Genomic DNA, 15,136 nt, shown 5'->3' with positions numbered 1-15,136 from the left:
GGGAGCAAGAATGATAGTTTTCTATGATGAGATATTTGAAGATAAGAAATTAAAAAACTGTTTTTCTGTCGCTTAGCAGACCCGATGACAAATCTAATATACAGGAAACATTGGTGATGATTCATTTCAAGTGATGCTAGCTCTGAGTCACTGATGAAACGCTTCCTTGGGCTGATGGGGAACATTAAGATGCTATTGGGTGTTGTCTTCGGATAAATGTGACTATTAAGACAGCTGTAATTATTCTGTGAGAACCCAGTAAATGAAAACCTTCCTACTTTCAGAAACCTTGCTACTTCTCTTAGAATTTATTTCTTTGTGCCTTATCCAAACTATTATGTACTGTGTAATTTAAATAAGTGCCTAATATTGTATTATTGGATTAATAACCATAATCATGTGTTAATTGTTAAAGTTTGGCTTAATAATGAAAGTAATATTGTTTTATGATACAAAACTCTAGAACCCATTTTTGAGTAGTAATTCACACCATATAATATTTGCTCCGTGGCTTTTAAAGGTTAAAACAGCAGTCAGTTTATACTTGCCCATTGGTTTTGGTTATTACATACCTCCTCTTTACTAATACTTGCCTAGATGTGTTGTTCTCAAAGTTTAGCACACATCAGAACTACAGGAGGGTGTCTTTAAAACAAGGATTGCTAGGCTCTGCCTCCATTTCCTGACTCAGGAGTACAGGTCTTGATAGTTTAGGAGCCTTAGTCCAGTAACTGGGCTAGATACAAATGATAAGTAAAGCTAAGTGACAATCTCTATTTGATTTAATTACAAGTGGCTCTGTCACCTGGCTGTTTAATAACAGATGAATAATATATAGTTTATAAAATATATTCTGATGCCTGGTATCCTTTGATCATCCTCAACAACCACACAAAATAACCTTTACTGTGATGATTTTTTTATTATATAAGTAGACTTCAAGTTAAGTTTTTATTTGCGGTTCAGCAGTTGAGTCTATTAACACTTTAACATAGCATTTTTCTAATAATAATAATAATTGATACTTTGAACAAAGCTTTTTTACCACTTAGCACCTCTATAGAGAAACCTGCTAGATATCCACCCAAAAGTTTTCCTTCACCAAGGTTTTATTCAGAAACCTTGCCCAGAACCATGGCTCTTAATTCTGACACAGATTGGAAAGACAAGGCTCTAAATGTTGCTGAGATCCTGATACTTGGGCCCCCTGACACCCCTGTGTTTTATAAATGGTTAGGAGTTTAGTCTGAACATCAGATTTTTAAAAGATCCCTTGGCAATTCTTAAGGTGCTGTCCATATTTTAACATTTATTGGTTTTGTTATGAATTAAAAGTTTTAGTCCTAAAAACACTAACATCTCTTATTAATTGGCTATGAGTTAAATGCAAAGGTTGATGAGATCCAGGAATGAGCATTTAGGGTGAAAAACAGAGAGCAACATCACTGAACAGAGTAGAAGAAGTGGTAAAATGGCAATGTATGATTTATTTAATGTGGCCATTGAACTTGGACATGCCATAGGGAGTATATTCAGATCTCAGTTTGTTTACGTTTTCTTCTTTGCCTGATGGATCATTTATCTCATCTAATTAATACTTTTAAAATTAACTGCAATGTGCTAAACAGTTTTCAGAGATTTTCATTTTAATTTCAACTTTCTGTGGTACTTATAGAACTTAAATGATATGAGCAGAGCCTCCTTCATCTGAGGAGCTCACTGGATTTCCCGATTTTAGAGTATTTTGGATGTCAGATTATTCAGATTAGGGATGCTCAACCAGTACGCTCCATGCAAATATTCTAAAATCTAAATTAATACGTATTGGAAACGCTTCTGGTCTCCAGCAGTTTGAATAAGATAGCTCAGCTTATAAATGGCTTCTGCAGTCAACCAACTTAAGCTGCAAGGCAGAGCGTAAGAAGCACACAGTGCCTGTTCTAACAGCATTGGGAAAACTCCCAGAACTTCTGTTCTCTTGGCAGTTCTAATCAGGAAGGGACCCCCTCTGCTGTATTAGGAGATTGTTGTGTCTTAGGAATGGATCTCGCATAAGGCAGCAATATTCCTGATAACACTTGTGTTCTGTCTTTCAATTTTCCACTATTTAAACCATCCTTTCACCTTCTTCACAACTTACCCGGCAGCCTCTTCTCTGACTTCATACAGTCCTTGGACTTTTAGAATAAAGTCTCTCAAGACTAGTAACTAAGAGTCTTAGAATTGTATTTAACAATACCTTTACTACCAAAGAATTCTTCATTAACAGTGCAACGAAAAGACAGAAATGCATATAACATTGTACATTTGTTATAGTTTTGAGGTTACACTTAAAATATACTATTTGTCCTCCATTGGCATTATTAACTGCCTGATATTTTGTCCGCATTGTTTTTCCCTCTAGGATTTCTTTCCTTTCTCTTTGTGAAGTAAAAGAATTGCATGCCAAAGAATTCAAGTTTGCTATGTTTCTTAGAGTGACCTGTCTCTGCTAAATACTACCTTTGCAGCTCAGGAGAAAAAACTGAGGTAAAGCTGTGCTTAGATTGAGGAAGAGAAAGGAAGCAGAGTCATTGCAGACACCAATTTGTAATTTTAGTTAGAGATCAAAGAACACCGTGGGTTGTTGTTTTTTTTTGTTGTTGTTGTTTTGTTTGTTTTTTTAATATATAGAGAAATGACTCAACCGTTGAGTGCACTTGCTGTTCTTGCAGAGGACCCAGGTTTAGTTCCCAGCACCCACATTATAACTGCTTGTAACTCCAATTCTAGGAGATCTGATGCCCTCTTCTGACCTCTGTGCACACTGTACATACGTAGTGCACATAGGTACACTCAGGAACATACACATAAAATAAAGTCTTTTAAAATATACACTACATGGGTATTAGTATTTCTGATTGGATGTCAGTGACTATTTAAAATATTATCATCTACTTCATTTTCTCATGTTTGGTGCTTTTTAAATTCTTTTCCTTTCCTGGATGTCGTTGAAAGTTGACTGGTTTTTGTTTTGTTTGTTTGTAGTGCTAGGCAAGATTGTATCAGTGAGCTGTACCTCAACCCAACAAGCCTAATTTGTTTGAGTGCATGTGTGTTCATGTGTGTGTGTGTGTGTGTGTGAGAGAGAGAGAGAGAGAGAGAGACAGAGACAGAGACAGAGACAGAGAATGAACTGGATATAAACATAAAGGTTGTTTTACATATTTCTTTTGTCCAGATAGGAAAATTCTAATTTTAACTTTATTGTATGCATCATTACCTGATTCATTTGGACTCTTGTACAGATTGGAACTGATTTCTACTCTGAGCTTTGGAAGATGGTTTCCTACTACTATTTTGGGTTTCAATGATTCAGGGCTAAATTTTTCAAAAGGTACCAAGGTGGCCAACACAATGGCATGCTCATGAGGTGCTACAAAATACTGTACTTTTTCAATGGAAACATGGTGACATTGGTTCTATTCAATGCAAATTATTGTCATTAAATTATTTGGGCCTTAATAAGCAAAACTTAGATCCCCCCACCCCCACTTAGGAGATGTTGTTAAAAAAAAAATATTGAAAACTAAAAGGTTGCATGAAAAAGTTTGAGAAATCCTAACTTATTTTAATGTGTCATTAAGAGTGGGAGGAAAAAAAAATCACCCTACTCCTTTTCAATCTATTTTGACATTCTTCTAAGAGGGAAACAGTGTGTCTAAGCACAATTTATGGCCCTAGAGATTTTCAGGATTTAAAGATGGAAAATGCTTTGCTCCTGCAAATTGGGATCTAAAGCTTTTGATAATCTGTAAACTTTCTTATCTGTATTTGTTATTCTTGATGAGTATGTTTCCTTCTGCCTTTGCTAGTTCAGTCTAAGGCTGATGCATGATCAAAGCACAAGGTGAGAGGAAGGGCTTATTTAAAAATGGCCTCTGATAGCAACTTCTTGTAACTCAACAAGCTTATGTAATCATCTATAGTGATACATTTATTAATAACATAATTTTCAAATTAGCTTAATGAATTGTCTTAGCCTATGAAACATTAGATATTTATCATTTCTCTAGTGATATCTTTTGATGTCATAATTTTAATATTTATAAGAATGATACAATACAAACATAATGTAAACTTAAATTCTAGTCAGTCCATTCTGAAATAGCATTTTAAATTGTTTTAAAGTAATTACTAGAAAGATGTAATGTTGAGCCAAGCCTAGTGGTCATGCCTGTAATTCCAGCACTTGGGAGGTAAAGACAGGAGATTGATGAGTTAAAAGCTAGCTTGAGCTACATGGAGAATTTGAGTCCAACATGGGCTTCGTTTTGAAACTCCTGTCTCTCGTTCAAAACAAGAGAGGGAGAAGGAGAGAAAAGGGAGGAGAGAGAGAACTATAACACAATCTTTAGGCCAGAGCTAATGCCCAACTAAAAGGCAACATTCTCACAGGACCAGACAAAGCAGAGAAAAATGTTTTACATTCTTAACAAATGTCTTTTTAATTCCTTGGCCAATTCAAAAATGTCTTTCTAACATATTTAACATCACTAAGAGGTCATTTTATACAAGTAAGTGTGGTGGGGCTTGATTTTTTATAATAACTAACACTGTAGGCATACTCTGTAACTTTGATGCAAAGTCAAAATAGACAGGTGCCAATCTAGAACAGAAGAAAACAAACCCAATAGGTTGAGGTTTATGACGTTGGTGAGGTTTTTTGTGGGAGCATATTTTATCTTATTATTTTTAAAATAAAAAATTTAGATATTTTATTCTTTTTCTTTTTACATGTATGGATGTTTCCTTGATGTGTGTCTGTGCACCTTATGCATGCAGTAACTACAGATGCCAGAGGAGGGTGTTGTATCCTCTGGATCCTAGGCTCATTAGCCACCATGTGGGTTCTGGGAACTGAGCCCAGGTCCTCTAGAAGAGCAGTTTGAGCCATCTTTCCATCTCTTATTTTAATTTTTTTTATTTCAAAATAGATTTGATTGAAATTAATTCTGAAATACAAACAACTGATGCTTATAACAAAATCTGTATAGCTATTCATAGCTAAATGAAAGATTACAGGTAGAAACTATAGATTAATACTTAAGATCACTTTACATATTATCATGAGTTATATAGTTTGAACAAGTCCCTGGGGAAATGTTTTTCTTTTCTGTTTGTTTGTTTGTTTGATTGATTTCTGTTTTTGGTGTAAGGTTGTACAGTGTGCTAATGTCTGACTATGTGGGCTTTTCAGAGTTTTAGTTCTGAGTATAGGAAACTTAGTCATAGCACAGGTCACTGTGCTCCTTCTAAGAGGCAAACTCCTGAAGGAAAGTGTCTTCAGTTAAGAAAGAATAAAAATTCTCCAATTTTCTCCTTGCTTTTGAAAAGTAAGCTACTTAGACAACTAGGCAAAAGCCAATCACTGCTTGACTATGGCACTTTCATATTGACCCTCTCCCAATGCTCCCTTTCGGGGTCATTGCCAGTGATGAAAAGGAAGAAATGACTTTCAACATATGGGATTAGGTGGACCAGGCCCCACAGCAGGGCATATGTGACCATCCCAGCTCCTGAGATCCTTGGCTCTGGAGCACTGAACTTAAATGATTTAGTGAATATAGTCTTTACTAAGATGAAGAGAGCTTGGATGCCTATATTCACTGAAAAATGTCTAAGACTGAAAACAAATGTAAGTGCATTTCTGGTGTATTAGTGATCAGTGTGACACAGGCTGTTTCACTTCACAAAAATTCTGTTCAAAATAGCATTTTTTAAGGTTGGAGAGATGTCTCAGCCATTAAAGGCTAGGCTGGCAATGAAGAAAGACAAAATAGCATTTTTAGTAATCATAATATGCATCCTTACTAGGAAATAGATATGAACTAACTACTTTTGGAAAAATAAACCCTTTTTTTCTTAACTCTTATTTTTGGGAACTTGAAGAATATGAAACTATTCAACTTGCTTATACTTATATCTTCACTTTAAATCAAATCTGAAGTATTTACTCTTTAGTCCCAAGAAAGGGATTTCATATATGGTATTTTAAAGTTTCTTTATTTGCTAATAACTATGTCACAGTGTGTAAAAAAAAAAAATAGTGATCCAAGACCTTACACTCTCAGCATCATCCCTTAAAATTTAAATAAATATGAGAAATAAACTCCTACTAGAAACTATAGAGATTGATGTTTAGTAACACAACTTAGATCTTTCTTTGTTTGCTTGCTTTTGCTTTATCTTTGAAATAGGATATTGAATAGCCCAGGCTGGGATACAGCTCCCTATTTAGTGGAGGATGACTTTGAACTTCTGATGCTTCTACCCTGGCCTCTCCAGAGTGCTGGGCTTATTGGCATGTACCACAAGGCTGAGCTTCAAAGTTCCCATTTGTAGTTAGCATTCTTACATTTCCTGTCCAGCCTCTTGCACACATGAAAAGAACTAGTGAAAACTCACAGATTACAACAAGACTACAACACCAGAACATGTACCTGTGTATTATTCTCTCCCCTTTCTCTCTCTCTCTCTCTCTCTCTCTCTCTCTCTCTCTCTCTCTCTCTCTCTCTCTCTCTCTCTCTCTGTGTGTGTGTGCGCGCGTGCGTGCGTGCGTGCGTGTGTGTGTGTGTGTGTGTGTGTGTGTGTGTATCTGTCTGCCCCTGGTATTTCTGGGAATTAAATTAAGCTCTTCATATATATTAGGCAAGAGATCTACCCTGAGCTATAATCCCTACGCTCTTTATTTTATAGAGTACAAGTGGAAAACAGACATTAAAGAGGGAGAATCCTTCAAAAATCTGAACTACTGAAATAAAGAGAAAGGGCAAAAGCAAACTATAGCATTTTGGATCTGAAAGAAACATTAGAGGTCATCTAATTTGATTGCCTCGTTTTGCAAAGAGAAATAAAACCTTGTCTTAGGTCATTTACTGCCTAGAACTAAAAGTAGTTGGAGGTGAAGGAAAACATAGAAATAAGATAAAGTGAAATTGAAGGATATCATAGTCATTTGATTATGAGAGTTCTTAAGATCAATGAAGATCAGGAAGAAAGAAATTATCCAGTAATTTAACAAAATGAGAGGTGTGTACAAATAAAAATATCAGACTTAAAAATGCAGTATTTTATTAGACAAGTAGGTAGTATAATAACCTTTCCTTTATTCTTGTCACCCCATTTTAATATAATCTCATTGAGGTGAAGATTTTATCTTTCCACATAGTAATTAAATTCATACCTTAAACATAGATAGAACTTAATGAGTCAGATTAATTTAGACATTTTTTTTTTCATGAAAGATGTTACTGTTACCTAGTGGATAGTACAAATCCAATCCCTTTGTGTGTGCTGTGGCCTCAAGTAAATCTATTGCATGTGTGCCCCATCCTCATTTATCTTCACTAAACACAATTGCTCTAGAAAAATACATGTGTTTTTTAGACAGGGTCTCACTAAGTGGCCCTGGCTGCTATGTAGACCAGAATGGCCTTGAACCCACAGAGATCCACCTGCCTCTACTTTCCAAGTGCTAGGATTAAAGGCATATGCTACCATGACTAGCAATGAAAACTACAATATTTTTTGAGTAACATTTCCACTTTGATCATTCTGTGTTTCCTTGGGACATCTACTGTTGCCCAGGACAGATGGGAAACACTGGGAAAGCAAAGAAAGGAAGCTTTTGAAAGATTAAAAAAAAAAATGATCAGTGGGCTCTTCAGAAGAAGGAAGCCATGTGGGTGGAGTGGATTGGTACTCTGGGTGCCAGCTGTTAGATCCAAGGCAGATGGACTTTGCTGTGCCCTACAAATGCTTGTGTCTGGCCAACAATCACACAACACAACAGCCAGGTTCCAGCAGTTGAGGACAGAGCAAACAGCGTTTGTTGGGGTTTTTGTTTTGTTTTGTTTGTGTTTGTGTTTTGTTTTCCTGGCACTTGTCACTCTTTGGATGCTATAGGCATTGAAAATCAGGATTACATTAATATTGTTGGCCATATGCTATGTATGCTGTGGTTTTATAATGTTGTCTTGGTTGCTAACTACTTTAGATGCTGTGGCTAAGCAAATTATTGCCTTAGCCCCAGCTACATTTTTAGTAGAAAATCTGAGTATTCTCTTCTCTTCTTCTCCAGAAATCTGTTTCCTGGGGAGAGATGACACACTGTGCCACTCTGTTCAGTTATTTGGAGATCAGTTATCCCTTCAATCCCAAGTGTACATTTATACCTCTCATTCTTTCCCATATTGACTTAATCATACTTTCTGATGGTGTCCACTTAGGACTGAAACGTTAGGTCTTGTAGAATTGAGAATGGCTAGGTCTTTCTCTTGCCCTTAACACCCCCCCTTCCCCTGCTGCCCTCATTCTTCCTGATTTAACACGTACCACTGTTCCAAGTTAAATTTTTAAGCACCAACTTCTGGTTTCTACTTTAAAAAAGAATGAACTGGTGAACTTAATTCTTTAATGGTGAACCACCACAAGAAAAGCAGCATAACTTCAAATATTGTTTTATAAACGAGTCTGTAAAAATATTTAACTATCAGAAACAAAGAAGTTCAGTGTCCTCTGAGGACTTCACTCAGGATTGGCCTGAATGTGAAGTTTCCTCGCTGAGGGAGACATCCACCACCTGTACAGTCCTTACAGTGAGAACAAGAAACAGCTTCATCCAGGTCTCATTTGCCATCCGGTGGGTTTCTTGCTTTTTCCTGTGTTTTATACTATTACAGTATGCCACTAAACACTGTTTGCTGCTGTGTAATTTAAGCAATAATCCAAGTTCAGGTCTTGTATGGTAGAACAGGGCTCTTGGTAGCCAAGTAGATCCTCACTTTAAACTATTGGCAGAATAGTAAACATAGGATCTAATAAATTTAAGATCACAGACCCAAAGTGAGGGGGGAGTCTTTTTTTTCCTGTAAATTTTGGAAATTGAACCTAATGCCTTGCACATGCTAGCCAAATGCTGTACCACTGAGAGCTGCATCTCTAGCCCCAGGGTTATGTTTACATTTCTAGACTTAAAACCGTCATTTGTCATATTTGATTCTTAAATATCAAAAATGAAATGTGGGCAAGTTAAATGGTTCCAAATAGGACATATTCTTTGTAAAGGTTTAAGGTAAATATGTATTAACAAAATAAGAAATTAAAAATTATTTGTACCTTAGTAATGCTTTAAATTCATCACTTTTTTATTAACATGGAGGGATTGTATAAAAAGTTTTCATGCTAATAACAAGGTTTTTTTTTTTTTAACAGTAAGTATATAGTCAGTTTTAATTTGGTCAATTAAATTCACAGACCATCTGCCTCTCTCCAGAGGCTAGGAACACTGAGTCGTGAGAACTTTTCCCACTGAATGTGCACTACTGCTAGTATAGACATCTTACACATTTTGGACATGAACTATGGGTCTTCAGATTTGAAAGCATTCTAATCTTGTATAACTGTATTATAATAGGATCTTAAATGAACTTGTCAATGTTTTACATACTACTTTAAAAGAGACTATGTGTGCATGAAGCATGATCACATGCAAATAATCTAAACCCCATTTCTCTTGTTCACTTAGATTATTTCCATTTGATCTGTATTTTCGACTTTCTAAAGTTAAAAGCTGTATTCACCTTGATTTAAAGGTTGTGTTTAAATTCGATCCATTTAGATTAATTTCTTTATAGTCATCCTGTTGATACTGACTTAGGTTCAAAACAGAAACAAACAAAAAAAGCCAACAAAACTATCAGCCTGCCTGGTGTAAGAATAAAACCTGGAAGGAAATATGTATTCTATTAGAGGAAAATAATATAGTGTTGTGAGAAGATCTGAAATAGATTAATGCCACACTGATAACAACATATTAGAAGAAAATAAATAAAAGATGAGTGTAAGAAAAAATATCTTTGTAAAATATAGAACAATTTTAGTTATGTTTTTAAGGATGTTAATTTTTTACTTTATCAAAAAACAGCATGCTGAAGTTATAAAGACCTAGAAGTCCCTTAGTTCCCAGTTTTCGGCTATATGGAAGGCATGGCCAAAGTTGAATTAATTTGTAATTCTTAATATGAAGTCCAGCATTACTCAAGAAGCTGGGTTTTACCAAATAGCAAAAGAGCTCTAGGCTCTAGAACAATATGAGACTATTCTCAATGTTTATTTTAATCTGTGTGGTTCTCTCTGTTTTCTTAGTTTTTAGCAATAAATATTACATAGAAAACATTTTCAAGATACTTACATAGCTAGAATTTATCTAAAAATGAAATGTAAATCTCTGCTAATTACTTATACCAGTCTGATCTGTGATTCAAATTGCAGAGGACCTGCTTATATAAAGGCTGCTTTAAACAAATACAGTGTGGACAAACAACATTTGTAGTGCTCTCTGAAAGAAACTGAACTTTTATCTTAACCTAGAGAAACTGACTTGACAGTTTCTGTCACTGGAACTAAGCAACATCAATTCCATTTTGTAGTTTTGATGTTTAGCCTTTTCTGGGAGTCTACAGACATACTGTGTTAATGGCCCTTGCTCTTGATACGAATGAACATTTCCTTCAGAGTGGACAAGTTGCTCGTCTGAGCAACTGTTGGTAGCCGAGCTCTGTGACTAACAGCAGAGATATTTGACTAGGTGACCACATGGACATAGTTATCTGCCCACTGGAATGACACAATGGGGAGGTAATGTGATGAATATCACGGAACATCTGTGAATGGATAACAGCTATGCTTCTTATGAATCATTTTTCCCTCAAAAATCTCGATTTTAATAGTTAAAAAATTCCACTGCTGTCATTTGCTATTCTAGGGATTGGGAGGGAGGAACGCAACATACTCTAAGACATTTTGCAGTAAACTGTTTGGGTATAGTTCAGACCCTAAAAACATGTTACTGCAGGCGATCCCAGGAGTCTTGTCACTGCGAGCAATAAAGTAGACCACAGCTGTTCAGCAACTCGCCATTGAGATGGAGGCTGGAGGACTTAGTCTCCTGAGATCAGTAGATTTAATAGTCTCTCCTGTCAGTCTCTCAAATCCAAAGGGTTTAGTTAAATGTGACCATAGCAGGACAGCTGAGACATGCTCACCCCAGACCGAAGCAGCCTTGGGAGAAGCATTTTGTGTCTACTTCTTCAGGGGAAAGTTTCCTTCATCAGATGATCCTGTTTCATCAAGACTCTCGCATTTGTGAACAAACTCCTTTTTTAAAAAATTATATTACAACTTAAAAATAGCCAGAAGAAAGGAAGAGAGGGAAGGAGGGAGGGAGGCGGGGAGGAGGGGGCAGGTGGGCAGGTGGGCAGGCAGGCAAGCAGCCAGAAGAACTGTGTAGAATTAGCTGGAGTGCAAATCTGTGGTTACCTGCATGCTGTCAGTGCTACGTTTACAACTGAGTTATTCAGCTTATGTGTTCATAGGGGCAGGGTGGGTGATTTCAGGGAACAGCTTGACTCGTGTTTTTTGCCCATTTCCAAGAGTAAAATGTTGACAGTGTCTTTTGTATGATCTGGAACACTTGTTTCTCTTTGATATCTTGAATATCTGACTTTTGATTACTGATACAAAGCAAAAATAAGTATATATAAAAATTCCACCAAAGATGTTTATAAATAAAAGTGTGTGTGTGTGTGTGTGTGTGTGTGTGTGTGTGTGTGTGTGATCGCATTTCTTGAAATGTGAGCAAGTTGTGGTAGGTATGTCTGCCAATAAATTATAGCATATACTTAAGAATTTTGTAAATTGTAAAATGAGAATGTTTTTAGTTGTGCTAACAAGTCACATGGACTAATTTTTAAGAGCAAGATAAGTTTTTTTTAAGTTATATTAGAATGAGCTATGTATGTATCTCTTTGACAGTGATATAATCAGCAGGTACTCAACTCTGTTAAAATAAACAGACCAATTTCTTATAGTCCAAAAGTGGTCTATGACATTTGAAATCAAAACTTGATGAGCTTTTAGAGAGATGCAATCATAAATGGAAGAAAATAAGTGAAATATGTTGGTGTGATGTATTCCTAATGAAAAATGACCTTGTTTCCTCTTGTCCTACAAAATATCAGAAAGTAAGTTAGTCCCTGTCATTTTGTTTTTGAATAAATATGCATCTATTGTCTTCTATTGAAATGCATATTAATACATTTTATCTCATGGCATTTTGGAAAATTCAAGGATTTTTTAAAAGAAAGCATGAAGATGAACATAAAAATGGGAATACTGATCACAGTTTCAAAACATCTGTGATTCTAAATATGAGAACAATAATTTTGCTTAAAATGTGGCTATAATGCCCAGTCCTTCTCTTCTTTTGGAGAAGTAGACAGTGTTTTGGAACAGATAGGACAGCAGGGATGCAGTAAGAGTAACTCCCAGAGGAAAGCAATACATGCCATGCCTTTCGGAAGGGAAACTACTCTCCAGTTAATGATGTCCTTCCTTTTCTTATAGGTGCCCAAAGACAAGAAGTGGTCTGTAAAAGACTGGATGACAACTCCATTGTCCAGAACAATTTCTGTGACCCTGACAGTAAGCCACCTGAAAATCAAAGAGCCTGCAACACTGAGCCCTGTCCACCTGAGTAAGTATGACAAAAAGTGAGAATTGTTTCTTTGACCGCAAGCAAACACTATGTATTCATATTTGCAGACATACCCCCTAGCTTTCTGTAAAATTGTGCGATAGTTCCTGCCAAGTGAGGCACGCAAAGCAACAAGATTGATTAGACCTTTTTTAGAAAAGACCACTTACTTTCTTTTTCTACTAATTAGCTTTATAAGCTAATCTCAAATTTAGTCTTATAACTATGTAAAACAAAGCAATGGTCAAAATCCATGATCTAGGTTTCATCCCAATAGATCTACCATATTTTGTGTAATTGTGAATTCTCATCAAGTTAATTCCCTGACATTTGAGACTTTAAGTATCATACTTGGCATCTTGTTGATTATTTAAGGCCCCTGGATGGTACTGGTTACACCTGTTCTGTGTTGACTTGTGGCTTCTTTATTGGTTCAAGTTTACTTTCTTAAACACCCAACATCTTGAAGATTTCAAGCCATTCATCATCCCATCTATGACAGAGGTTTACCACCTTCCTATTGCTTTTAATACAGTTCCTCAGGTTGTGATGACTCCCAACCATGAAATTACTTTTGTTGCTACTTCATAACTGTAATTTTGCTACTGTTATAAATTATAATGTAAATATCTGATATGCAGGATATGTGATACATGACTCCAAAAGGGGTCATGACCCACAGGTTGAGAACCACTGGTCTATACATTGTAGAGTTGAATATATCATTAAAGGCTTTTTAAAATTTTATTTTATTTTGTTTTGTTTTCGAGACAGACTTTCTCTGTGTAACAGCTCTGGCTGTCCTGGAACTCATTCTGCAGACCAGGCTGGCTTCAAATTCTTGAGGGCTGAGGTTAAAGGTGTACTCCACTACCACCTGGCGTTTTTTAATGGTTAATATTAGTTGTCATATTAATACATCTGATTAAATTTAAGTTTCCTAATTCCCTTCCTTTTGTAATTCTGAAATGAAGTTCCTTGTTTCAGATTGGAGGTGGGAGATGGAATCAATAGAAAAGCATAATGAGAATGTAAAATTAGGAAGTCTAGTCTATTTTTCTTTTTTGAAAGAGTTAAAGGTACATATTTTTATATATTTATTAGTCAATTTTTCCTAGCATCTTTTAAGTTTCTTCTTTAATCTTTTGAATTCAGACAATGAAAGAGAAATTTTAAATGGTTAGGATGTATATATAAGATTCCTAGTAGCTCTTTGTATTCTAGGGATGAACATCATAAACTGCTATGATTCAATAGGACCCAGTGTGAGTGTGAGTGTAGAGAAAAGGAACAGGCTCTTTTCTACACATTGATGTGATATGTAGATAAAGCGAAGAAAATAACTCCTGTTGATATCACTGTTAGTATTTTAATATATGCTATTTCTAGGTGTTCATCTATGTATATATGCACATGTATGTATAATGAAATGGTATAGTCCTTATATGTGATAGTCAGCCCTCAGTATATTTTGAACATTATCTTTTACAGCATTTAGTAGTAATGTCACTGTTTATTTCAACTGAATTCTACTCTTGTTCAGTCCTTGCCCTGTTTAAGCTCTTGCTCTCCTGTGATACCATAGCACTAATCATTTCGCCACTAAAACATTGTTGTCTGTGATTATACCCTGTGCAACATTAGGAGGAATACAATTTCTAGTCAAGTAAGAGAGCATTTTAGTATTTGTGACACATTGCCAAATTGTTCCCCAGAAAGATTTTAAGAATATACACTCCTACTAACAATATATATATGAAAGCCATTTCACTGAACTGAATACTGGACATTTTATTTTATTTTATTTTATTATTTTATTTTATTTTATTTTATTTTATTATTTTATTTTATTGAGGCAGGTTCTCACTATATAGCCCTGGAACTTGCTATATAGACCAGGTTGGCCTCAATTTGATAGAGATCTGCCTGCCTATACCGCCAGGGCCATGGTAGTGAATTGAGTGAAAATAGATCCATGATGTAGCCTTGTCTGTTTGAAAAAAAAGAAAAACATTAATATGAAAGGATACAACTGATGGGAAGCTAGTTTCCCTGCATAGGAAAAGGAGGTGGGGCTGAACTCAGTGGGAGGCCAAGAGGCCAGTCCTCATAGTGCCGTGTTTTAATAGCAATACTGTTTCTACATATGACCTATGTATAGAATCCTTAATGTAAATATTATTCCTTTATAATACCATAGCTTTTAAATTTGTAGAAACCAAACCTAAACAAAAAACACTATACATTGTAGTAATACCGAGACTAGAATTTAAAAACATCAATTAATCAATAAAATGTGCACAGCACTGTAGTTTGGCTTCTTAAAGACTATCTGAGCAAATAGATATAAAAATAACTATCATATAAGAGTATAGTAAGAGAATTATGAACAAATGTATAAAAGGAAGCCAGAGTAGGAAGAAATTACTTGTTTGTTTGTACTGGGGACTAAACCCAGGGCCTTGCAAATGCCAGGCAGGACTCTCCCCTGACTTATATTTCTAGCCATTTTTTTTTCTACTCTATTTTAAAATGGGATCTTATTAAGTTGCTCAAGCT

General features: G+C 35.7%; 1 protein-coding gene across 5 annotated transcripts in view; it reads left to right on the top strand.

Annotated features, from left to right (window-relative positions):
- Positions 1-15,136, top strand: part of Adamts6 (ADAM metallopeptidase with thrombospondin type 1 motif 6) — a 234,759-nt gene that overhangs the window by 192,048 nt on the left and 27,575 nt on the right. For all 5 annotated transcript variants that reach the window (XM_028883981.2, XM_028883990.1, XM_028884010.2 and 2 more), the window contains one exon: positions 12,448-12,577. In XM_028883981.2, the coding sequence (XP_028739814.1) occupies positions 12,448-12,577 (130 nt within the window). The remainder of the gene's footprint in view (positions 1-12,447; positions 12,578-15,136) is intronic.

The sequence above is a fragment of the Peromyscus leucopus genome, chromosome 11, assembly GCF_004664715.2.
Source record: "Peromyscus leucopus breed LL Stock chromosome 11, UCI_PerLeu_2.1, whole genome shotgun sequence".
Lineage (NCBI taxonomy): Eukaryota > Metazoa > Chordata > Mammalia > Rodentia > Cricetidae > Peromyscus > Peromyscus leucopus.
This window is presented reverse-complemented; position numbering and strand designations above follow the sequence as displayed.